Genomic DNA, 27,161 nt, shown 5'->3' with positions numbered 1-27,161 from the left:
ATGACTGTAATATTCCATACACTTGATATAGCAGAATGTACCGAGGTCTGTCCAGAAAGTATCCAGCCACGTAACACGAAAGAGAGATATTTACTGAAGAAAATTCAAGACACAAGAAACACTGCACATAGGACAATGACACCTCATGATTCATCTCCAGTATGACCTTCTTGAGGAAATCTCGTTCATTGATAGTGGTCTGAATCAAGTCATTAGCAACTGCAGCACGATGTTACTTCTGCTCTGGTAGCAGAAGCTGCAGAACAAATTTGGACAGTACATGTTTCATGACAAGATCCTGCGTCAGTATCTCAGACATGGTAGTTTTTGGAAATGCCAGATCAGCTTCTAGTTTTCGTAGTGTCAGTCCTCAATCTTTGTTGATTGCAGTCCATGCACGTTCAACATTCTCAAGTGTTTTGCTTATTGCAGGCCTTCCAGAATGTGGATTACTTTCAATAGATTCTCAACCATTTTTGAAGCATTTGTGCCACTCTTTTATTTGCACTGCACTCATTACATTGTCCCCAAAAGCCTTCTGAATCATCTGAATAGTTTCCACAGAGGAATGTTCAAGTTTAACAGAAAATGTGATGCAAGTTCATTGCTCTAATCGTTCAGTCATTTTGAATGCGCCAGCCGCACAGTACACATGCTCACTCAATGGCATCTACCACCCTAAACACTAGTACAGTGAAGTCATTGTTCACACGTGCACATTCCAGTCCACTCTCCTTGCCTGGAGGTTACATCCATGTAATGCAAACCATTTGTTTTATTAACTATGGCTGGACTTTTTCTGGACAGACCTCATACTTCTCTATGAAAGACTATTACAAGTAATGCTTAGCAAATACCCTTCTACAATTGGGTCAGCATTTCTGTAACACAGCTATCTGAAAGAGAAGTTTATTGGCAAAGTGCCCTCCAAAAATGCTCTACTAATTTCTACTCCTACCAAAGTGCATGAAAGCATGCCATTTTCTGCTATTCTAGCTAATGTTAAGCATAATCAACTTTAACATATTTTTGCCACTCTGATAGACATAAATAGCATATTATTTTAAATTCATTTTCATGATCACTAGTGAGATCACACAGAATATTTGGACATCAGAAATTGTGTGGAGGGCACCTTGGCTGGTGTAGCTCTGTGGACTAAGTGCTGGCCTGCGAACCAAAGGGTTACCAGTTCAACTCCCAGTCAGAGCACATGCCTAGGTTGTGGACCAGGTCCCCAGCTCAGGGAGGATATGAGAGGCAACCACACATTGATGTTTCTCTCCTCCTCTTTCTCCTTCCCTTCCCCTCTCTCTTAAAATAAATAAATAAAATCTTTAAGAAAAAGAAAAAAGAAATTGTGGAGACAGGAAGTAACTATGATTGTAGACAAATGACTGAAGAGAAATGAGAAAGTAAAAGTACATCTTAAGATCAACAAATGATTTCATTTGGTTTCAAAACACCAGGAATGTTATGATCATTTGAGTTTGCTGATGAGCTTGTGAAAGGTAAATACCAACTTAAGCGACTTTTCCTTCAGGTTATTAGACTACCTTGAAGATTTTTTTTATCACAGTAGTGACATGATTAGAAACTATGGTTCAGAAAATTAATCTAGGAATAGTGTGTAAATATTCAAGAGTGGGGGATTGGCAGGGAAGAGACTAATCATAGGTTAGAATTCAGGATGGAGATGTTGAGAATATAAAGTAGAGCAAAAGAATTAGGAAATGAGCAGAAATAATGCATTAGAAATATATCTACAGAGCCAAGCCCAAATGAAAAATATTGGCAAATTATTACATAACTGAGGGAGTAATTGATGGTTGAAGAAAAAAGTGTTTCCCAACAAACTTGATGCTGACTACTTTTAGTGAAAAAAAAAAAAAACTGTAAGGAAATATAATATAAAAATAATACAATGGAAGAAAAATACAAATGCTACTGATGAATCATCTTAACAACTCAAGGAAACAGGTCCTGGCTGGTGTGGCTCAGTTGACTGAGCGCCAGCCTGCAAACTGAAAGATCACTGGGTTCAATTCCTAGTCAGGGCACATGCCTGGGCTGCAGGCCAGGTCCCCAGCTGGGGGCATGCAAGAGGCAAGAGATAGATGTATGTCTGGCACATTGATGTTTCTCTCCCTCTCTTTTTCCCCCACTTGCCCTATCTCTAAAAATAATGAAATCTTAAAAAAAAAATAAGGAAACATATTTTGGGGGTACCTGAAAGATCACTGCTTTCAATTCGCCGGAGATCTGAATCAGCCCAAAACAACTTGCCCAATCTGCTATCAAGGGCTAAAGCAATTGGCTTACTTAAGCCACTGAAAAAGAGGACCTCCCGTTCTGTTCCATCCAAAGCAGCTCGTTCAATTTTTGGAGACCTTTCCTGAAGATTGGTAAAATACATATACCTGAAGAGAAAGGAAAAAACAGTAGGTTTATCAAAATAAGAAACCATACAAAATGAGAAGATTCTTACTGATTAAAACAAAAATGATAAAATATTTTAAAATCTTATTTTGAAATGTTTTAGAATATTTTTTAAAAGGCTATGAGATACTATTACTTTCAGTAATAGTAACAAAGGGTACACAGAATTCCTGAAGGAGTTAACTTTCATGGATTAATAAAACAAAGTGTTAGACACAGGCAGTTACATTTTTTGAAATACTACAAATAAAATAAATGAAATAAATGAGCAGTAACCAGAGACCTGGACACAAAATTTTAGATTCCTCTCCTTATTAGTACATTTCATAGTTAAAAATAAGTCATAAAAATCATTTCTTATTTTTAACTTCTAGAGTTCATCTTTTTCCTGTAACTCTTTTGAAGTAAGCTAACTCTCCCAGCTGAATTCTTTATCATTCATTCAGATGCAAGTACATACTATTTATTAAACGCAAAGCTCTGTATTAAATGAAAGATGATATATTAGTTTTTGGCATAAAGGAACATAAATCCTAGTAGGAAATTAAGACTGAAAAAATAAAAGTTGTAAGGTCAATTGGAAAGGACTAGATATAACTAGAGAGGTACAGATGTAATAGAGCACTGGCCATTTACAAAAGGGAAAAAAATCACATCTGGCGGGGGGTAGGGTAGATCAAGGAAAACTTCAAGGAAGATGCTGCAGTTCAAATGGTCCTGGAAGTATGGGTAGAAATGAAAACTAACGCAATAGAGACTAACAAAGGAAATTCTAGTCAGTAAAATCCAAGAAAGCAAGAAAGTACAGGGGCAGGTAGATGGACAATATCTAGTTTTCCATTGTTAACACAGGACACCAAAAGGTAAATAAATAAGGACTGCAAAGAAAGGCTGATGAGGATCTGAGATGCCAAGACATCTGAATGGTACTTCAGTAACATACCCTTTCTCTGGGTTTACCACAATGGCTCGAGGTCTGTCTTGCTCGCCTTTTAGCACCACTCCAATTGATCTCCCATCTAATCTTGTTACATTTATGACATTGGTGGCCTCACAAGTCCAGTAGATGTAGCGGCTATAAATATCAATGCTGAGGTCATAGGGTTGTATTTCTAGGTTCTGATTCGGAACTGAGCTCACAACCACAGTAAAGCCCTAGGGAAAGAAAAAGACACACAGAAAATTAGACTCCAAACCAGATAGCCCTGAGGCGATCACTCACAATGCTTACATTTATATGGTCACTCATCTGAGAAGGAACTCTCAAGGGACATTTCTTACTGATACATTTTTTAATGAGTAATGTGCTTCTTTGTTATTAGCATGAATTTCAAATGTTCCCTTTGGTTATTATGACATGGGGCAGCAGCGCGAGCCATATTAGTTGCTCTAAGAACCTGACAGTGCATTGATTAGAGATGAGCATCAGAAGGTGGCAGTTCTCTCTTACAGACAACCATGCCTAGAACCACACCCTAGAAATACCTCCAAAGCAGTGGTTCTCAACAAGGGCATTTGCAAATGCCTAAACCAAGGGCTTTGGTAATGTTTGGAGACATTTTTGATTGCTAAGCCTATGGGAGGTATAATCGGCATCTAGTGGGTAGAGGTCAGAGATGCTGCTAAACAGCTTACAGTGTTCGGGTCAGTCCTCTAGAACAAAGAATTATCCAACCCAGCCCTGGCCGGTATCATTCAGTTGGTTGGAGCATCATCCTGTGGACTGAAGATCGTGGGGTTTGATTCCCAGTCAGGACACATGCCTGGGTTGCAGGTTTGGTCCCCTGTCAAGGCGTGTGTGAGAAGCAACCAATAGATGTTTCTCTCTTACCTCGAAGCATCTCTCCCTTTCTCTCTCCCTCCCTTCCCCCATCTAGGTGATTTAAAAAAAAAAAAAAAGAATGACCCAGCCCAAAAATGTCAACAGTGCTGAAGTTGACAAACTCTGCTCTAGAGATAATAGCAATTAGGGTTATAAACCACATTCATCAATCAGGTCTGTCTCTAATCCTCAAATCCACCCTCCAAAAAATTCTTTTTACAAAGCCAGGCAAAAAGAGAGCCTTTTGTTCACCTGTTCTAGCTGAATAAATTGTATTTTATTTACTCAGCATCTCTGAGGTAACACATTCCTTAATGAAGCTATCTAATTTATTTGCGATGTCCTTGGCTGAATAATAACAGCTCTAATTTCCCTCTACAGGTCTTGGCCTATAAAGAGTAATGTGCATCTGCAATATACCACTATTAACTACACACCTAAATGATCCCTCAACAGCCCTAAATATTGGGTTGGCCAAAAAGTCTGTTTGTTTTTTTCCTGTTAAAATAGCTCTAGTACTGCTTAATTGTCTTTAACTTCATTCAAAACAATTTTGTTACATTGAATTGTGACAACTGTCATATCAGCATGCATTTAAAAAAAAATTGAAATTGGTGAATTTTTGTGTAGCCATTTTAATATTGAAGAAGGAAGAAAATAAGCAACATTTTCAGCATATGATACTTTAATATCTCAAGAAAGGTAAAAATGTAATTGAAATGCAAAAAAAGATTTGTGCAGTGTATGGAGAAGGTGCTGTGACTGATCAAACATGTCAAAAGTGGTTTGTGATGTTTTATGCTAGAGGTTTCTCACTGGATGATGCTTCACGGTCAGGAAGACCAGTTGAAGTTGCTAGCAATCAAATTGAGACATTAATTGAAAACAATCAACATTATACCATGTAGGAAATAGCCAACATACTCAAAACACCCAAATCATTAAAGTTATTGGTGAAAATGAAAAATGTGTCTTTTATATTACAGAAAAAACCATACAGACTTTTTGGCCAACCCAAAACATTGTCCCCTTGCTCCTCTGTGTGAGAAAAGACATAAAAAAACTTTAGTGATCTAATCTCACTAAATTTTAACACATTCAAAATCAAACTTAACATTACTCCTATGGAAAGATGACAAATAATTATATATAGTAATCCTAGTCTAATACCACTTGGTCATAAAAAGAAAGCAAAGTATGGATAGTGTTATATAAACCATGATTGGTGTGTAAGCATAGGTAAGTTTTGTTGTTAATGTTTTCATTCCCATCCCACAGTCACCAAATATTTACAAAAACCAAACAAATAAACAAAAACATTGGATTAATAACATATCCCAGATGTTTTTAATTTTACTGAGGTTGTATTGTTTCTTATGCTTTGAACCTTTTAAATAACTGTTAACTAGTAACAGAACCATTACTTATTGAGTCCCTATCATGTAAAAGGTAAAGTACTGTGCTTTACATTCCATTCAGCTAAATAGTTCATGAAAATCCTAATGAATGATCGACCTGAGATCAGAACTTAAGTTTTTTGATTTCAAAGCTTCCAACACTCCATGTAGATCAAACCATAACGAAAAAAACAACATAAATGGATATGGATGGCAGTAACTAAGTCATTACCAATATATGAGCATAAGGTATCTAAATACAATTTTTGTTCCAATAGCATTATCAATTATATACTCAAAGATCATTAGAAAGGAAAAAAGCTGCTCAGTCCAGAATTTCAGTTTCTCTCTCTCTCCCCCCCTTCCTCCCTCTCTCACACACACACATACATACACACACACACACACACACACACAGAATCAATACTTAAATACAATAAAATAGGATAACTGGTTAGTCCAATTACTAGGAAAAAAAAAAAACATGGCTTTTGCACTGAGCCTTGAATCACCTGGCTGCCATCTTCTTGAGCTTTTCGGATCATGTTTTGTCGTGAATCAATCCAATATAGTTGCTTGTCCAGTGGGTCATAGTCAATGGCCCGGACATTCCGAAGGCTGTGGATAGGAAGGATGATGTCAGGGCTCTGCTGTTCATCAATTACCATGCGGTTGATGGCGCTCTTTTGACTGAAGAGCAGGAAAGTAGTTGGAGCTTCAAGAAAGAAAAGAGCAAATCTGAAGTATAGACTAAGTCCTGCATCACTCAAAAATACAATCGGCCTACAGCTATATCTCATATAAAACACGTACAGCTTTTGAAGAGGTAAATAGGTAAGACTGAGGACAAAACCCTCTGGAGTGTCCCCAGAAACTGTCTTCAAAGTGACACTAATCAGTACTCTGGTTACCAAACCAGTTATGAATTTACTCAATGACATAGCTACTTAGCCTATTTTTTTCCACAGCGGTATCACAGGAGGTTTGAGGTCAACGAAGCACTTGACAAAGTTATAAAAAAGTCTCCCTGTTTATGAAGTAAATAATCCTCCACAACCTCTTCTTGTGAGTGGCAGGAAGCCTGGGCTTCCATTGGTCAAAGCAGAGACTTCAAGGCTGGCCTAAGCCAGGTGGCCCAGCTGTTTGGAGTGTTGTCTAGTACACCAACAGGCTGGGGGATCATCCCCCGGTCAGGGCACATACCAAGATTGCAGGTTCAATCCCCAGTTAGGGCACGTACAGGAGGTAACTGATTAATGTTTCCTCTCTCTCCCTACTCCTTTTCCCACTCTCTAAAATCAATAAAACATATCCTCAGATGAGGATTAAAAAAACCAAGACTAGTTTCGGTTTCAGTTCTCTCACTATCTAGTCACCTGATCTTAACTAAGTCACTGAACCTCTTTGCCATTTATACAACTCTAAAATAAGGATATAGCTAGCTATCTTGTCCTGCTCATTGAGTTGCTTTAAGAATTTTATAACATGTAAAAATACTTTAAAAATTATAAGGCATATGTCAACTATAACAATAAAAAATTGTAAGCCATTATGGAAGTGTAAAGTAAAAATAGGCATTGTTTATTGTCATCAATAGCAACAGCAATAAACTTGGTATTAATAGGAATCAAACAAACCCTCATGGATTGCAGATATAGGCTTAATTTTGCATTGGGTGTATGTGGGTTTTGTTATGAGAAGGAGCCGATAAGAATCTCTCTCATCCTCCCAAACTAATAATAAATGCTTTATACTCGTTATCTCTAATCCTCATAACAAACTTTGAATTAATGTTTTCACTAAAAAAAATATTCTGCTCTGATTCTAAGCTTATGCTCTAAATTTATGAAACGGGGAAATGCAACAGAGACAATATTACGCTTTTCTAGGGACTCGGCCTCTGAGTACTGTGTAAGCATCTTTAATGTAGGAAAACATCTAGGAAATAATAGCATTTGACAGTGCTATCAACAACTTCAAAGCCTAACACCATTTTAAAAATCTTCATTAAAAAAATACATAAAATTTTGTAACATTTTATTTTCTTGGGGGTTAGTCATCAACTAAATCCAGTAGAATTTTGCCCTTCATAGAGATATAAACATAAATGGTGAAGCTTTAATTCCTCCTTTTTTCCCCTGTGCCCCATTCTTTACAGCTCCATTATTTGTGGTTCCCTGGTTTACACCCAAATGTATACTGGCTTGAATCCCAAAGAAACTCACTGGTACTGACAAAGGAATTTGGTATTCACAACACTGAAATTCTGCTTTAAGTTCTTCACTGGCTCAGAACCTCCAGTTAGCTTAGAAAAATTAGAACATACTCCAATGATTCCACTGGAGCTCTCCATTATCTGGAGTCCATCACGTACTGATTTAACAACTTTTTACTATTTTAGTGGAACCCATGCCACAAATAGTAAGAACACATGTCACATGAGAGCTCACAAGTCTCCCATCCATTTTTTTTAATGTTTGTATATTTATATACACACACACATATATCATTTATTTACTTTTTTAGAGAGAGGAGAAGAGAGGGAGAAGAGGTAGAGAAACATCAAGGTGAGACAGAAACATTGATCAATTGCCTTCCATACATGCCCCGACCAGGGACAGAACCCACAACCCAGGCATGTGCCCTGACTGGGAATCGAACTAGTGACCCTTCGCTTTGTGAGACAATGCCCAACCAACTGAGCCTCACCGGTCAGGGTTCCATTTTTTTTTTTAAGAATTGTTTTTTGGCAGTACTTTCTTGTGAATTAAGAAAAAAGAAAAACATCTCTAAAGTGTAGGTTTCCAATAGCATAGGCACCATCTATACTTAGACATACAATGAAACTTAGAATACCCTAAAATTTTAGTTGCCAACTTTTCCCGACTGGGAAACAGTATCAAATATATACATGTTCCTAGTATGTTTTACTGAATATTATTTTTTTACATTAACTTTTAACCATTAATAAGATTCTACAATTGGGTGTTCTAGAAATGTGGATTAAGACAAAGCTAAACATGGCTCCAAAGAAACGTTTGTTTCAAGAAGTCTATGGATAACATTAGCAATTAAAATTAACTGGCTTAATATTTCTAAAAGGAAGCTGATGTTTTGACTTATTTACAAGTCACTCAGTGTTAAAGTAAGAAAGAATATACAATTGCATAAGCCTAAATCTATCCTAATTTATGTAACCTCTAACCACCTCATTTAGGGTGCTTTAAAAATTGTTCTATCAGGCTATCTGAGTTTTATATTCCCATAATAAAAAGAGCCACGTGCAGAAGTTGGAGGATTAGGTGCAAGTAGAAGGGAGCTTTTTAGCTCTCTGTTGAAGGTATTAAGTGTTCACCTGTAGCTTAAACGGAGGCACTGCCCTTGTGTAAGGAGAGCATAATCCACAAGGCCCAGCCCAACATGTCTTACTGTGCCATCTGTGCACTGTGCCAAAGGCAACCAGTTGCGACTGAAGTACAATGCATACTTCATTACCCAAGCCAGGTACTTGTGCATCTGCATCTGCCCAGAGGAAATATCTTTTCCCAATTTGCACAAAGGTGCCATAGAAGCTAGCCACTTCAGTACTGAACAAGGGATTGCGTAATTTGATATCCTATTTCCTCTCTGACTTAAATCTATTTGTTCACTCTGTTCCAACAACACTGGCCTGCTAGCTGTTCCTCTAACGTGTCAGACTTGTTCCCTTCCTAGGGCCTTTCCATTCGCTGCCCCGTATTGCTTGTTAGGTCTTCCCCGGATATGCACATAGCTCATTTCCTCACCGCCTTCAGTTCTTGACATAATGTCACTTCTTCACTAGTGACCTCTCTAATCACCCTACTTAACATTGCAGTCTTCCTCCCCATCAGTTCTCACATGTGTTATTTTTTCATAACACGTATCTCCATTTAATTCATGACATAGTTTATGTAATCAGTCCATTATCTGTCCCACCAGAATGTAAGCTCCATGAGAGCAGGGATTGATGCCTGTTTCGGTCACTGCTACATTCTCTACTGGCTCAAATAATGCTCAGTATGTAGATGTTCAATAAATATTCATTGAACAAATAAATGAATAAAGAAATGAGGAAATGAGCAATCTAATGCATCTAATTAGATTGATTAGAGCATCTAATTAAATTAGATAATTTAGATTAGATTATTTAAATAAGGAGATAATTAGATTTTTGCTTATTAAATGAGCAATAAGATAATCTAACTTATTAGATTATCTAATAAGTTATCTCCTTATTAGATACCTAAGGAGAACCATGTAGCCATGATTTTGAAATTAAGAAAATAAAATCATTTCAGAGATTTGGGATGAAAAACAAATGAACATTTATTTAGGACCTCCAATGTATCACACACCATACGGAACATTATTTAATCCCCAAATTATCATCTCCATTTTAGAGGTGAGTAAATTCAGAAAGGTAAAGTAATCTATAAAGGAAGCCTCAAAAGTTTAAGTGTTCTTCCAAGGTCACGAAGCTGTTGAGTGGAAGAGCACATGTGTTTTTCCAAATCTTGTCCTATTTTTTCATTCTTTTATTTAACAAGGATTAATTGATGACTATTTACCTACTGAGCACTATTTTAGGAACCTAAGATACATCAGTGAAAAAAGAGGAAAAAAAATGCTGTTTTGTGACGTTTATATTCCAATAGATGGACAATAAGCAATAAACCTAATAAAGAAGTTACAGTATATACACAATAGAGTATATAAACTGTACAGTATATTAAAGAGTTTTAAGCCCTGGCTGGTGTGGCTCAGTGGACTGCCAGCCTGCAAACCAAAGGGTCGCTGGTTCGAATCCCAGTCAGGGCACATGCCTGGGTTGTGGACCAGGTCCTCAGTAGGAGGCACTCAAGAGGTAACCACACATTGATGTTTCTCTCCCTCTCTTCCTCCCTCCCTCTCTCTAAAAATAAATAAATAAAATCTTTTTTAAAAAAGTGTTAAGTGTTAGGAGAAAAAGAAAAAGTAGAGATAAAGGGCGTTGGCAATGCTAGATAGGGTGGAAGGATGATTTACAAATTTTAAATAGGGTAGACCAGGTCTCCTGGTGAAGGTCACAATAACAAAGACTTGGAGGTGAAGTACATATATGCAAATATTTGCAGGAAGAACATTCCAAGCAGAAGAAATAAGCCGTACAACAGTCCTGAGGTGGAAGTATTTGGCATATTGGAAAACTGCAATGGAGCCAGTATGGCTGTCATGGAAAGAGCAAGGAAGAGAATAGTTAAAAACTGAGGTCACAGAAGCAAAAGTGGGGAAGGCTCCAAGTGTGGGGTAAAGGTCATGCAGGAACTCGTAGGCCATTATGAGACTTGGTGTTTACTCTGTGTGAAATGGGAGCCACTGTAAGGTTTTAAGCATAGAAACATAATCTGATTTAGCTTGTGAAACATAGGTCAAGCAGTAAATTACACAATGTAAGAAAACTTTTTAAGGGCTAGTACTTTGTGTTAAACTTTCCCTGTAATCTGCCTTGAAATCTAATATATCTATACACAAATATTAAATAGTACTATTATAATAAAAAGAGCACACAACGGAAGGCTTCTTGAAGCCCTGCGATCTGTCCTGGAAAAGTAGCCTAACAGATATTAGGAACAATGAGCACTGATTTCTCATGGCCTTCACCAAACAACTAACATGCACTCATGACAGTGATCTCAAAAAGCCTTTCCACACAGTCTTCTTGTCTCCATCCTCAATCAGTTATTACCCCCATTTTCTCCTTCCACTTAAAATGGAACTTCTTGTAAAAGACAACTTCATTCATGACCTCCCATTCTTCTCCTCCATTACTTTTTGATCTACTTCAATCCTTCTCCATTATTTCCCTGGAATTATTCTCTTCCGGGTTACTAAAATGACCTTATCCAAAAATCCAATGGATATTGTTTTAGGCCTCATCGTACTGAACCTCTCAAGCAGCATCTAACACAGTTCTTTTTTGAATCAATCTTATCTCTAGTCTTCCATGTCACTATTCTCTTCTGGTTTTCCTCTTACCTCTCTGGCTGCTACTTTTTCAGTGTCCACTGCAAGTTTTCCCTCCTCAACCAGAGCTCCTTAAGTTATAGGATGCCTTCTATTCTCTATACCAGGAGTTGGCAAACTATGGTCCAAAAGCTAAATCTAGCCTGTTGCCTGTTTTTGTAATAAAGTTTATCAGAAGTCAGTCACATTTTAAAAATGTATTATCTATGACTGCATTCATGCTACAGAGGACAGTGTTGAGGACATGTGAGAAATTATATGACTCATAAAGCCTAAATACAATACTTATTCTCTGGCCCTCTACAGAGAAGATTTGTTGACTTCAGCTCTACATCTTCTCCCTAAGTAACTCCCCTATTTTAAAAACATTCTGGCAATTACAAAATTTCTATCTCCAACCTCATCTCTCTCTGAGCTCTGGGATCTTCTATCAAACCTATTTAATATTTATATTGCAATGTCGCATAGAAGTATCAATATAAACCTGCCTAAAATTAAATTTTTTATTTCTTCCTGAAAACTAACCATCCTCTCCATACTTCATCTACTACCCACTTAGCTGATCAAACCAAGAATCTAGACGTCATAGTTGCTTTCTTTCTCTTCTTCTTCCCCACATACAACCCATTAACAAGGTCTGTTCAATTGAGCTTCAAAATTTACCTTGAACCCCTCAGCTTCTCTCCATCTGCCCCACTGCCACCACGACGTCCAGGCCTGCTGGCATTACCACACTAGTCTAATTGACCTCTCTACCACTTCTTTCCTTCTGAAATCCGTTCTCTACAGCAATCAATCATGTTATATCTCATTTGTTTTCCCCAGCAAAAATAGCAACCCTACAAAGTAGTTACTGTTATTATTCCAATTTTACAGATGAGAAAAATTTAGGTTTAGAAAAACCACTGTGACTTGCTTTAGTAAAACACAAAACTAATGTAGCAGATTCCAAATCGTTAAACTATAAACTTATGTTCCTTTTCATGACTGAAGCCTATCCTTTCCTATGTGATTTTTTATACACAAGACACAGAATAAAGTAATTTCAATAATCACTTTCCATATTGTACTGTTCTATACCTCCTACCCTAGAGAATCATATCCTACTTCTCTCCTATAACTACTCTTTCTGATCTAAATCTCTATTTCTTTATTATATCTACCAACTTGTTCTTGTCTATCCACTGACATGGGCTTTTATGAATATTCGAGTCATAAACTAGGCTTCTGTAAGCCGACATATTTTGTTAAGCACTGTGCTTTGTTGTTAGCTGGGTGTATATGTGTATTTAATATGCACTACCTATTAACATTTATCATCAGGAGATACTATATTGTAGCAAAAAAAAAAAAAATTCAGCATTCATGACTACGTATGAAGATCTGATAACAACAGCTGGAATTAAGCAGCAACCACCTGCTATGTTCACAGCATATGCTCTCCAGTTCCCCATCTACTTATTACTGCTTCGAACTGGACTAAATTTACTCATATGCATTTTCTCCCTGGCCTTTTATATTTTTTACACTTAAAATTTTTTAATATTTAGCCCATCTATGAACTTCAAAGACAAGGTGATTATATTTTGGGAGATTCTTTTTGTCATACTGTTTGTACTGCTCTTTCTTTCCTTGACAATGAATAATTATGAATTACATAAAGCACATATGTATGACTATCTGTCTCTCTCAATGAAGCGCTGCAAATTTTGAACTAAATATTTAATGCTCAAGAGAGATTTTTCTGTAATATCAATTATTCCATAATATTAACTAGCTATCATCAAATAAAAAGTAACAAAAACATGTATTTTTCCTTCTCTAGTCCCTCCCTTTTATTAAACAAATGACCAACTCTGGATTTCTACAGCATTTTACTCTAGAAAGAATGTGAACCACAGTTTTCAAAGTCCTGCTTTCTCCTCTACTTCTAGTTTGCTCTGGGGGAAATGCAGCTTACCACTACACGTCCTGTTGTCAGCATTAAGAGAGTAGTGGGCAGGGCATCCACAAACATAACCTCCAACTGGCACAGCCAAGCAGAGGTGGGAGCAGTGCCCATTGCTGGAAGCGCACTCATTCCATCCTGCCTGCCGAGAGGAGTGAAAGACGAGGATGTCCATCACATAATCCAAATGGCCCTGAATGATGGTGCGGTTTTGGCCACTAGTTTTGTTGGCTCGCTCAATGCTGCGTCGGCTCCAGTCCGTCCAGTAGATATAATCTTGGTACTGAGTTAAGCCAAAAGGATGAGGCAAGTCATCTGCTATAACTTCACGGTTGAGTCCTATTTTCGGAAAGGCAAGTAGAAGGGGGAAAAGCAGAGGGATGAAATATATCAAGACTATGAGTCTTGCTGCTCCCCTACAAATTTTAACATATAAAACAAACATTTGTAAGCAATTTAAAATAGAACAATTCATTTAAAAGCAATTCTAAAACCAGACCAGTCCTGTGAAATCAATCCATCTGCAGTCTGACCCCATGCCTCAAGCTTATATTCTTGCTATAAATCACTGAGTTTGTTTAAACTCCTGCAAATGGTTTCTTTTGATTGTGGTCTTATTTTCTCCCCATAAGGGCCTATAGTTCAGTTTTTCTTCTTCTTTCCACAACAAGATGGAAATGTATGTACTGTATTTTACTGGTACAAAAAGTCACTGCAGGAATATCTAGGGAGTTATAAATTCCATTACAAGTACAATAATAATGAAGTTTCCACATAATAAAGAGACATGAGTCCAAGTGCCTAGCCCACTATTAGTAACAATAAATAGAATATAATGCCAGACAGAGGTAGAATCTAGACATTCATGAGAAGTTTTATTAATAGAATCCCCCCAATGGTAATAGCAACTTTTCCGATTTTTGCATAGAAAGAACAATATACTACTATCTGTGAATAAAAAGAAGAACTTACCCAGCATATTTGAAGATTCTATTAAGTTGGTGTCCAGGTCTGTCCAATAAAGTCTCCTTTTAGCATAATCAATTGTTAGGCCATTTGCACGCCCCACGTTTGGAACTAATGTAGTACGTTCACTTCCGTCCATGGCAGCTCTGTCTATCTTAGGTTTTCCACCCCACTCAGTCCAATACATAAACCTAAAATTTTTTAAAAAAAAGGATATTTAACATTTCACTTTTGATTACTTGGGAGAAAGGGCCATATTCATGCATAGTTAACTAAATAACTTTAAAGAAAATACATATTAAGTCAAAGAAATTCGTAAAACAAAATCATAGCTATAATTTTTCAATTACTTTGGCACCCTCAACTAAATATATTTTCTTATATCCTAAAAAGGAAGTGAGTCAGCTTTCCTTAGTTTTTCCAATGAATCTGTTCCATCCAAAACCTAGGAATTGGAAACAAACCAATGATTTCTTTATTGCAACAGTTGTTTTATAAAACTAATATTCGAGATGATAGGAAAGGATTAAAGCTCTGGTGTCTGAATCTGGTTCACTTCTGAACAAAATATCTTTATGTATTTCTGAATACAAGTAGTTTGTGTTGTTAAATTTTTAAACTTACTTTTTGACTTGTATAATCAACTCTCCCCAGAAACAAGCTGTAAGAGTACATCAAAAGTGTAAGTTAATAGTCCTTAATTGAAGTTGAAAAACCAAAGTTTGAAAATACTCGTATATTTGGTCAACATGGTCCAAGGGAACACCCTGTGTAACAGCAATGACACCCCGTACTGTATCATCTGGGCACTAACCACTACGCTTATAATCCCTGTGAAATTTTAGAATATTCTTTTGCTTTTTTTTTTTTTTTTACTTTTTCAAGCTTTTTACATAACCCTTAGAGCAGCCCTACAATACTTCAGTCTTTTTATTTATGATGAGGTCAAAGCAATGAAAGAAATAAATGATTTGTCTAATGTCTTCGAGCCCGTCACATGACAGAGATAGACCTGGATCCTATCCCTTAGCCAAATGCCCTTTCAACTAAAACTTAAGGTGCTAGTTTCAAAACACTCTGAACACTAGGACTAGTAAAGCACTCCATATGCCAGCTCTCATCAAATACCTGAGGACAGACATTCACTCATCAGCCTGTCAGCTGATGACTGACTTTGTAGCAATGCTTTTCTAAAAAGTAAAGCTGGTCTCAGGCTTTGTTTGCATCTGTACTTGTCAGCTGACAGGCACGTGCACACCACAAGAGCCAAAGAGAAACAACTGTGAGAGAAATTTCACAGTTGCCAGCAGCCACATAAACCAGAGTCCTTAGTCCCAACTACTAAATTTATCTGTCTGGTAACTGAAGCTTAAAGTAAAAGATCACCATAATCCAACCACAACATGTTAGCACAGGGCTGTCTTTGGTATGGCCTTCTAATTAGGTGGCCAACTAGCTAATCATGGAATTAAATGACTTCAGAAAAACTATTTTTAATTATAGATATGGTAAAATAGGCCTGTATGTTTGCATTGTTAACTTCTGCTTTTATTTTTTCTGATGTATCTACTCAGCCAAGGAAAGCAAAAGAAAAAATAAATAAATGCAACTACATCAAACAAAAAAGTTTTTTGCACAGCAAAGGAAACCATCAGCAAAACGAAAAGACAACCCAGAGAATGGGAGGACACATCTGCCAATACATCTGATAAGGGGTTACTATCCAAAATTTATAAACTTATAAAAATCAACACCAAAAAACCCAAACAATACAATTTAAAAGATGGGCAAAAGACCTGAACAGACATGTCCCCAAAGAGGACATAGAGATGACCAACAGACACATGAAAAGATGCTCAATGTCACTAATCATCAAAGAAATGCAAATTAAAACCACAATGAGATATCACCTCACACCTGTCAGAATGACTATCATCAATAAATTAACAAATAACAAGTGTTGGAGAGGATGTGAGAAAAGAGAACCCTTGTGCATTGTTAGTGAGAATGCAGACTAGTATAGCCACTGTGGAAAAAGTCGTATGGAGTAACCTCAAAAATTAAAAATGGAACTGTCTTATGATCCAGTGATTCCACTTCTGGGATTTTAACTGAAGAAACCCAAAACACTAATTGGCAAGAATATATGCACCCCAATGTTCATTGCAGCATTTTTAAAATAGCCAAGATTTGGAAGTGGCCCGAGTGTCCATCAGTAGAGTGGATAAAACTGCTATGGTATATTTACACAATGAAATACTACTCAACCATAAAAAAAGAAAAGAAAAAAAAACTTAATCTGTTGCAACATCATGGATAGACCTGGAGAACATTACGCTAAGTGAAATAAGGCAGTGAGAGAAAGACAAGTACCATATGATTTCACTCATATGTGGCCTCTAATGAACAAACTGAACTAACAAATAAAATAGAGACAGACTCACAGATAGAGAGCAGGCTGACAGTTCTGAGGGGGACTGGAGGAGTGGAGAGATCAAGCAAAAGAAGAAAAAAAAAGAGAAAGAACTCATGGACATGGTTATAACAGTAAGGTGATTATTGGGGGAGATGGTGGGCGGTGGTGGAAGAGGGTATAGGGGAGATAAATGGTAATAAAAAAAACACAGTAAGATAAAATTTAAAAATATTTGCACCAAGAGGCATCAATAAATGTGGAATTATTCTTCAGACTCAGCTACTTGCTTTTTTTAAACTTTCTAAATCATGCAGAAAAATCATCTACTCTTGGAAAACATCATTTTGTAAATAAATAGTTTACTGTTTATCAGAAAGTTAACTGTTTAATACCAAAGTTTCTCCAAGCTTATAATAATGACTAAAATAGCTGTCCTCCTGAATTAATGAGTGTTCTAGAGTGGATCTTTTTTAAATGCAGTTATTTCTTTGCACACAGCATTATTTCAGCGGATTTACTTCAGTAGGTTTGCAATCTGGTATAACTTGGGAAAGGGTGCAAGCAAATACAGACTTGATGATACCTTTAAAAAGGCTGTTTACTTAGTACATAAACATGAGCAGTAATATTTAACTAATCTTTCCATTTCACTAATCTTTCTTCACCCAATGTTCATAGTGACAAAAGTTAAATTTAGCTAGTATTAATTCTAAATCAGTGAAATGTTAGCTAACAATTTTAAAATAAAGCCTATTTATAAATTAGTTGTCTGATTCCTAATAAAAATTAAGGTATCAATGCCCTGGCCAGTGTGGCTCAATGGATTGAGCACCGGCCTGCAAACCGAAGAGTTGCAGTTCAATTCCCAGTAAGGGCACATGCCTGGGTTGCAGGCCAGGTCCCTAGTAAGGGTGCACGAGAGGCAACCACACACTGATGTTTCTCTCCCTCTCCTTCCCCCTCCCTTCACCTCTGTCTAAAAATAAATTATTTAAGAAAAAAAATTTTTTTTAATTAAAATATCAAGAATATAAACCATACTGGGCCATGCACAACGTAGTCGCAAAGAATGCATACATAAAGCTGTTTACCCTTCAGCAGGGTCCAACGCAAGAGCTCTGGGGCTGTCTAGATCTTTCCACACCAAAACTTGTCGGTGCTGTCCATCCAACTTTGATGCCTCAATTCGATTTGTTCCTGTGTCTGCCCAGTACAAGTTCTTCCCAAGCCAGTCTACTGCCATGCCTTCTGGATAATCTAAGCCGAATTCTACCACATGTTCCAGTGCACTGCCATTCATAAAGGCTCTGCTGATGGTCTGCAAAAGTAAGATTAATAACAAAGTTAAATGGCTTAAGTACAAAACACTATTGAAAAAATGTTTGGTTTATATTTTGGTGGGTGGGAGGATCCAGAAGAGGCAGATGCACAGTTTCTTAATACAATTCATATATTTTATGAGCACAGAGGAAAAACATGATATTAAACTTTAGTAAATGCAACAGTGACCTTTTCTTAATTGCTAATTCAGGGAAAAAAATTTTGAGATTCTTAAGGACCAAATATTTACTCTGGTAAGACAGTGGAATGGCTTCCTTTTTGAAATTTATTAGTAATCAAGTGAAAAAGATGCAACCAGAATATTGTCAACTTTTAACTGGAAGTCAGCTTTCTGAAGGTACTTGAGAAAACTGCCATGTCATTGTGTCAATTTGAGATCTCAACAAACTTATACCTACAAAATGCATACTACCAGTATCATATTATTCCTACCGTAGCTTTGAACTCCCTAAAATTTAAAACAATCATAATTCAAGCTATTAATAACAGCTGCTACTTCCTGTCAAGCACTATCCTAAGTACTTTGTGTACATATATTTTATCATTTAATCCTCACAACAGCCCTGCAAAATAGAGATCATCTCTATTTTCAAGATCTGGAAAGTTGGAGGCCACAGTAAAAGCCAAGATTTATTTATTTACTTCATTTACTCACTTAATAGATTTTATTGAACATTGTCAGAATCCTACTCTGACTCCAATACCCCATGGTTTTTGCATGTTAGACAAAATTTTATACAAATTATGTGAAACAAGGCCAAAACAATCTAGAAGAAAACATTATTCTTCAGATTTCCTGAGGACTCCTTTTTGACTCAGTATGCTTTTCAATATTTATTCTAGGAAAAAGAAAAGAAAATTGTGTTGTAACTTATAATTGGTATTTTCTACCTCAGTCAGGCTCCAAAATTTTGTTGAAAATAAATTGAGTCAAGTCTTTATAAGCCATTTATGTGAAATATACAATTGCTTACTAATTGTAGAAAATGTCACTCGTTACCTTCAAATGGAACAAAGTAGAGGAAGATTATGTCTTACAGATTTAGACATTCAAGCAAAATATCTTGTATTAAAAGGCACCTAATTAAATACTGAATGGGCCTTTCCCTTGACTTCCTTTAGAAAGTTTAAAATTTTTGTTGAACTTTGCTTATTAAGCAATGAAGGAAGTTGATCTAGAAGCTCTCCAGTTTAGCCCCCCGTTTTAATATCCCTGTCCTTTTGCTAACCTTGAGTGATATATCAGTCCAGTAAATTCGGTTGTCTGTCACATCAAAATCCAAAGCAGAAGCTTCTTTGACACCAGTGAGTGGGATGGCCACATTATTATTGTTAGTTTCCAAAGAAATTCGCCTGATATCTGCTCTCCGAGAAAACAGAAGGAAAGCCTCTGGGACAATGCAAGTCTTCATGTCACTGATGAGTTCGAAGCCAATGGGACAGGCACAACGAAGGCCCTGAGGTCTATAGAGGCAAAGATGGCTACATCCCCCATTTTCCTCAGCACAGGGGTTGGAACCTAAAAGATAAAGTAATTATACAAGGGCACAGAAGGGCACATCCATCGATATAATCAGCACACTTTTATTTTAAAATTAATAAGCACTTGGTTCACAAAGACCTATGATTGTATCTGTTCCCAAACCTAGAGCTTCCATTCTAATCTCACAAACAAGCACTATGAGCACTGATGGAATGAAAGGCCGGGAGGGAGCAGGGTTGCGAGCTATGGCCCCAGCTACTGGGTAGGCCAAGCCAAGAGAACTGCTGGAGAACAAGAGTTCCTGAACTGTAGTACACTAAGCCAACTGGGTGTCTCCACTAAATTGTTATCAATATTGTGACCTTCCAGGTATGACGGCGTAAGGAGGCGTGAGCTAGCCAAGGCTGGACATGGAAGAGTTCAAAACTCCCTTGCTGATCAACTGTGAATTAAAGTATGGCAAAATACTTTCCTTTGTACCCACAGTAAGCTTTAAAATAAGCTACATAATTCATACAATAGGACTGAATTCTTTTGATGAAGGGGGGGTGTGGTGGGGTGTGTGTGCGCGCGCGCGCGCACGCATCCCTTCAGTTCAAACTATGTGGACAGAGTAGTAAGCCAACATTTACAACACCCATTTCTGACATTAAAAAAAAAAGGTTAACAGATGATTTCTATACTCCCTCAAAACATCAACAATTTACAATGCTGCTTTATAAAATTCTGCCTATCTCCATCTTTTCTCTTTCATGTCTTCCACCTCTAAGAGAATTCTGACATTACTTACCAATGATTCGATGAACATTTGTGGCCTTTAGACCCATGAGGTCAGGCAGCTGATCTATGATGACTTCCCTCTCTGCGCTTCGTTTGTGTACTCTTTCGATGCTCCGCCTCTGCCAGTCAGTCCAGTAAACATAGTCACCCAACAAAGTAAACCCAAATATGTGAGGAATTTTGTCTTCCACTAGCACTCGTCTCCCAGTGCCATCAGTATTCATAACCTTCAAGTTTAAGAAAAAAAGAAGTATATTAATTCTTCAAATGGATGTAAAAACAACAAGTGCAACTTGCCAGAGACATCAAAATCCAAAAGTATTTATCCCTATTACAATGCTTTCACAAAATGATAAAATGCTGATTGAATGAGGATGACTTCAAATAGTCAATATAAGCTCTTACTTTACCTCTATTTCTCCAATCTATTAATCTTCCTCCTAAAACTTTGGTAATATTAGCTTTAGTATGCATCTCTTCTATTAAATGACTATGTAAAAATTAAAAATACAGAATCATCACCTTAAGTATGCTTGTACATTTGTTTTCAAATTATAATGTACTTTCACATACATTATTTCATTGCATATTTGTTTTACAATGTATTTTATCCGAGAGTTTTGCCTTTTTAACATCTATGGAAACATTCATATAAGGTCACACAGCTTGTAAACAGAGTTGGACTTGAAGTATTTTTCAGGGCTCCTTCACTTAGTATATATATTTCATTGTTTTTACTTAAAATTAGCATTATTAAATTCATTCTGACAGTCTCATAAACATTAGCAACCTCCCTAGAAGTGACCAAGGTGTCTCTGACATTATAGCAGCGTCTTCTGTTCTAAAAGATGGAATAAGTCTTTTAAGGCACAAACTTGCAAGTCCCTAATTGAGACTACTTCTACTATTTAAAGTGAACGTATGCCAGGCAAATTAGCCTTCAGAAATGTTATTCTGGTAGTAAAAACATGTACATGTAATCAATATTTGCCTCCCAACCCATCCACAAAAAAAAAAAAATCAAATACAATCTTATGTGCAAGTATTAATTTTTTATCCAAACAATTACTAACAAATATTCCACATAAGCCAATACTATAATTGCCAAGATGGAATGACAACCAGATGTTCTTCATCTAACCTTTCTAAAAGTTTTAAAACACCTGCTGATATTCTAAGAACAGCCAAACCTTAGGAACAGACGAAATACTTAAAAAACTGAACAAGCTAAACTGTGCCATATCCTAGTGGTTTCACTTGCAAATATCAATAAATATCTGATTTATATCTAATGAAAGGCAAATTTGTATTAACTGAATGTTATCTGTTAATATCAGATACAAAACAACTTTTATTAAACCAACTGTATAAATCTGTATTTAAATAAATTTTTTAAAATCATAAACATAGGTAAAAAGCACTAATCCAACTCTTAAATACTGTTTAAAGTTAATAATTTCTCTTTGAGACATGAGCTTAAGTTTTTTTACATTTATGTTTTCTAGTTATAGATCATTCCTGGACATATTTTATGATGTCTGTGCTCATCCTTTTTTTTTTTTTTTAAGATTTTATTTACTTTTAGAGAGGGGGAAGGGAGGAAGGCAGAGAAAAACATCGATTGGTTGCCTCTCGCATGCCCCCAACTGGGGACCTGGCCTGCAACCCAGGCACGTGGCCTTGACCAGAAATCGATCCAGCGACCTTTCAGTTTGCAGGACGACACCCCCACAACCAACTGAGCCACACCAGTCAGGGCTGTCTGTGCTATATCTTAAAATGATTTTGGCATTTAAGAGTAAAAGGACTAAGCAGAGAAAAGGGTCCTTTATTTATTTATATATCTAAAAAATATGAGCTCCAGAATAGCAGGAACCTTAATTCATCCATTTGTGCTTCCCATAGCTATTAAAGAACTTGGCAAATAAAGCAATAAATATTTGTTAAATAATTTTTAAAAGGAGATAGGTTTCCTAAGACACTCAAGGAACCTTCCTAAAAATGGAAATGAAAATTTCTGTAACAGTTCTTATCCTCAGGTCCATTTGAATGAAAGGAATTCACACCCAAATTTTAAATCCATGTAAAGTGCATTCTACCACCTACTTTTCGAGAAGGGATACATTCTTGCTCCCTTCTGATGGCAGTGCTCTGAGAAAGAATTTCTGGTCCCATTCTATTAGTGCCTAGAAACTTCAACCAGGGTAAAAAAAAATCTTTTCTTCATTAGACATATAATTTAGAAACATCTATTTTAGTAGAGAAAGCTTACTTTGAAAACTCTATACTTTTGTTTCTCCGTCCTAATATGGAAATTATCTCTTGACTCTATCTTCCTCTACTCCCTTTCCAAGAACTTTCTCCCAATACTATTTCCTTCTTTTCCAGGATCTTCAATTTCTCCTTCTCCAAAAGGCTCTTCTTTTCCTGCCTTTAGCAGAACATAATTTCCCCCATTTTATGAAGACACTTTAAAAGATGAATGATTCTGTTTTAATTGCCACATTCTTTGAATATGATCTCTAAGAGTTGCTTCTATCTTTTAGGATTTGTTCCCTTACCTGCCTACAAATGGCTTCTAATCTATGTCTCTGGTTAAATAACTACTGAACATAGTCCATGACTACTTTCTCACTTTTCTCAGTTCTTGAGCTCTTTTCGCGTCTTTTCAACATTTGACCATCTTAACCATCCACTAAAACTCTACATTTGGTTTTCATGGCACAGTATCTTATTTCTTTTTCTATAGCCAAGACTGCTTTTTTTCCTCTTCATTTCACTGGTTTCTCCATCCCTTTTCAAATCTAGGTGGGTATTTCCCAAGATTTCTTGAGTTCTTCCCTATCTGAAAACACCCTTCAAAAAGCCCCTCAAGTCTTATGGCTTCTGCTGTTATCTTACGTAGAAAAATTACAAATATGTAAAGTTGTAACCTAAGATCTCACCAGTTTCTCCTGCAGAATTTCCATTTCCCAGAAAATATATTGCTACCTCATTTAAAATGCCGCATACTCAACACTGAACCTATGTTCTCCATTAGGTGGAGTTCATCATCCTATCAGAGAGCATCTCATCTCATAGTGCTAAATATCTCATATTATAAAACTCTAAAACATTAACTTTCTTACAAGCTTATGGTATTTTAATATTAGCTGATTTCATTTTATTCCTAGTTTCATTCAGTATTACCCTAAATCAATTAATATGCCTTATCTTACACTTAATACATCCTAATTTTGTTGATTACTATGCCCAAATATTGGCCTTCCTATTAAAATTTGCCAATCTAAATGCCTATTACTGAATTAGATGCCTAATAATGAGTTTTTTGTAAAAATAAAATTTAAATTCCTACTTCGAAATGTTACAGGATCAACCAACTCTTCTCTTTCAGCTATGTTGTCCTGAAACATTTTTGTTGTTTCATTTTGATAAATGAACAACTTAAAGACAGCTGATTAAGTATGACTTTGGATAATGAGCAAAAAACGAAACTGAAATTCACAGTGAGAAAAATAACAAAAGCACAATTCCAAAAGATCCTTCTAGTTTACATAATTAAGCACCATCTATTTAGCAGTTATTCTTCATTCTTCTGCTCTTAAAAAAAAAAAGAATCTCATTATTAATACAATATTCTGGCAGAATCAGATAGATTTAGATTTCAAAGATAAGCTCTATCACTCACTGGGTAAATTTAGCCAGTTTCTCACATGCAAAATAGAACAGATTTAAAAATTAAAGATCTGTGCTGTATACACCCAGTGTCAGATGTGTTGCTGGTTCTTGCCCTTTGAAATTATTTTAGTGAAATGCTTTAGTCCTTAAAAGTAAATAGCTACATTTAAATGGTTATAATTTGATTAATTTATAAAATATAGTGCTTCAAAATAAAAATACATAAATAAAAAAAGAGTATGGGGAAATAAAAAAAGAAAATAACTGCATATTGTTCAACTGAAGAATAAAAGCGATACAGACCTCTCTATATTCTGGCAACTAGTGGAAAACTACAGGACCCTATTCCCATTTCCAACCCCCATTTTTATTGTTTGCTTATGCTACTTAGGTGCACAGTAACTAAAACAGTAACAAAACGTAGTAGTTTGACAATTTGATCAGAGGACACACTTCTGCTGCTCTACCAGATCCTCCTTCCACTCCCTTCCAAAATCAAACATAAGCATACCTAATAAATGCAAATCACCATGAAAGACATCATGATGAACACTAAGAAATTTATAACAGGACTTCTTCTGGCTTAGGAATTACAATCTAGTTGTGGAGACAAATTGTACTTACATTAAAACTATACACATACACATATCCTTCTCTGGCCCATAGCTAATCAGGAGAAACTTCATAGTAGGAATTCAAATCCACCTTGAAGAATTAGGAGAATTTTAACAAAGAGAAAGAGAAAAGGATCTTCCACAATTAGAGAAGTAGCACATGTTAACACACAGAGTTAAGGATGCTTTGAAAGAAGCTCTTTGAGGCAGAAAGAATACAAAAGGTACTTAAAAACAGCACCAGGCAGATACCACCCATTAGCAGGTATGAAATTCCAGGATAAGGAGAATTACAGAAAACAAGAACTTCTGAAAGCACTTTAAGGAGCATGATGTTACAAAGCTGTATTTCAGGAAGACCTCATTTACCTCTGTCTCTGTGTTCAGATGTGCTAAAAATAAGTATCTTAAATATAGAATTATGTTTAATAAAATATTGTCTATTCCTGTGAGATGGTAAAAGAAGTCCAAAATCCCTTATCTGTCTTAGGGGCCAGACGTGTTTCAGAATTTAGATTTTAAAAAATACTTAGAAAGGTTAACACAATGCACATAGCATATCATCTCTCCCTGGGTCCAGGGCAGCACTTCATGGCCAACATACCAGTATTTCTGTAAGAAGAGATAAAGACTACAAATTGCTTCAGGCCAGGTTCACCGCCAACTGAATTAACGAAAATCATTTTTGGTTTCTAGAGTTTTTTCAATTTCAGAACTACACATAAATAACTGTAGATCAGAAACATTTGGCTGATCTTCAACTCAGTCCCTTGACAAAACTAGAGTTTGAATTGGTGTTAATGCTGTGCTAAGTGCAAGCAAGGGTCTCTGGGAAGAAGAAAAAAAAAAGAGCAAAAGATCTAGTAAGGTTTTCAGCAACGTCTGGAAGAAAAAATGGTAATGCAGATTTTAACAAGATCTTTTGAATAGCACAGTGGCCAGGAATTTAAAACACAGTTCCTTAAAAGCCACAACTAAGGATTTTATAGCCTTACCCACTGAAGCTTTTAGTCCCTTCCAGCTATTCCTGTTCTCTCACTTTAAAAGCAAAATATAAAAGACTTTGTGGGAGGAGTGAGTCAGGGGTGGGGGCACAAATAAAACCCACACTAAAGCTAGATATATCACATCTATTTTAAAATTAATGTAATTAAGGTGTACTAAAGATTTTTTAAATGTAATTTTGTAAGCACATTGTTTCCCTTAATTCCCCTTCTTCCTATTCTTGTCTGCTGTAGTTTTTACAACAGGGTTGAGTCTAGAACAGTGCTGTCCAAGAGAAATATAATACTAGCCACAAATGTGAGAAGTGAGTGTATGTATGTGTGTGTGTGTGATTTTAAACTTTCTAGTAGCCAAACTTAAAAAGTTAAAAGAAACAGGTAAAATTAATTTTAATAATATATTTTATCAAATCAAATCCAATATATGAAAAATATTTTTATTTCAATATATGTATTTTTAGAGATTTTATTTATTTTTAGAGAGAGGGGAAAGGAAGAAGGGAGAGAAACATCAATGTGTGGTTGCCTCTTGTGTGCCCCCTATTGGGGACCTGACCTGCAACCCAGGCATGTGCCCTCACTGGGAATTGAACCAGCGACCCTTTGGTTCACAGGCCAGCACTCATTCCACTGAGCCACACAAGCCAGGGCAATATACATTTTTATTTTAATATTATTCATGAGATTTTTCTTTTCATACTAGGTCTTAGTATATATTTTACACTTCAAGCATCTCAATTCAAAATAACCACATTTTCTGTGTTCTATTGCCATATATGGCTATTGGCTACCATAACGACTATGTAGGATTAGAATTTCATGGTGGTGACTATAGAGCCTACAACAAAATTAATTTACTCCTTTTCAGATTAGATCTCTGTCCCCTTTCACACCTGCCACTTTTAGGGTTGCCACAGACCCATCAGGCTTAGTAGACCCACAAACAAATGTCTTTCATTGGTCTTTCCTTTCTCCTCAGCTATACTATACTTAATTCTAATATGGGTAAAAATTACTTAAAAAGAACAATTTCTGATGAAAAAATTGATGAAACTCCAAACCTCTTTATGTTTTTGCAAATTTGCATTTCAAAGCAGTAGCTAAGATTTGTAAGACCGAAGAAAAAGGCCTGATTCTTTCATTGCTTCTAGGTTATCTCAAAATAGAAGTATTAAAACTACAAGTACATTAAATAACAGAATCCTTATCTGTCATCTCCTTTGTTCTCACCTTCAGACCATTCTAGACT

At 36.3% G+C, this 27,161-nt stretch overlaps 1 protein-coding gene across 3 annotated transcripts in view; it reads right to left on the bottom strand.

Annotated features, from left to right (window-relative positions):
- The window catches only part of LRP6 (LDL receptor related protein 6), a 140,824-nt gene that overhangs the window by 22,660 nt on the left and 91,003 nt on the right, over positions 1–27,161 (bottom strand). For all 3 annotated transcript variants that reach the window (XR_008530640.1, XM_054591419.1, XM_054591420.1), the window contains 8 exons: positions 20,627–20,843; positions 19,583–19,872; positions 18,104–18,330; positions 14,603–14,787; positions 13,643–13,969; positions 6,171–6,373; positions 3,383–3,594; positions 2,230–2,420 (listed from right to left, as the gene is read on the bottom strand). Coding sequence is in view for 2 of the 3 variants with exons in the window: in XM_054591419.1 (XP_054447394.1) it covers positions 2,230–2,420; positions 3,383–3,594; positions 6,171–6,373; positions 13,643–13,969; positions 14,603–14,787; positions 18,104–18,330; positions 19,583–19,872; positions 20,627–20,843 (1,852 nt within the window). In the remaining variant the exon portion in view is untranslated. The remainder of the gene's footprint in view (positions 1–2,229; positions 2,421–3,382; positions 3,595–6,170; positions 6,374–13,642; positions 13,970–14,602; positions 14,788–18,103; positions 18,331–19,582; positions 19,873–20,626; positions 20,844–27,161) is intronic.

The sequence above is a fragment of the Pteronotus mesoamericanus genome, unplaced genomic scaffold (genome assembly GCF_021234165.1).
Source record: "Pteronotus mesoamericanus isolate MK-2021 breed Mesoamerican mustached bat unplaced genomic scaffold, CSHL_Meso_final scaffold_21, whole genome shotgun sequence".
NCBI classification, from domain to species: Eukaryota; Metazoa; Chordata; class Mammalia; order Chiroptera; family Mormoopidae; genus Pteronotus; species Pteronotus mesoamericanus.
This window is presented reverse-complemented; position numbering and strand designations above follow the sequence as displayed.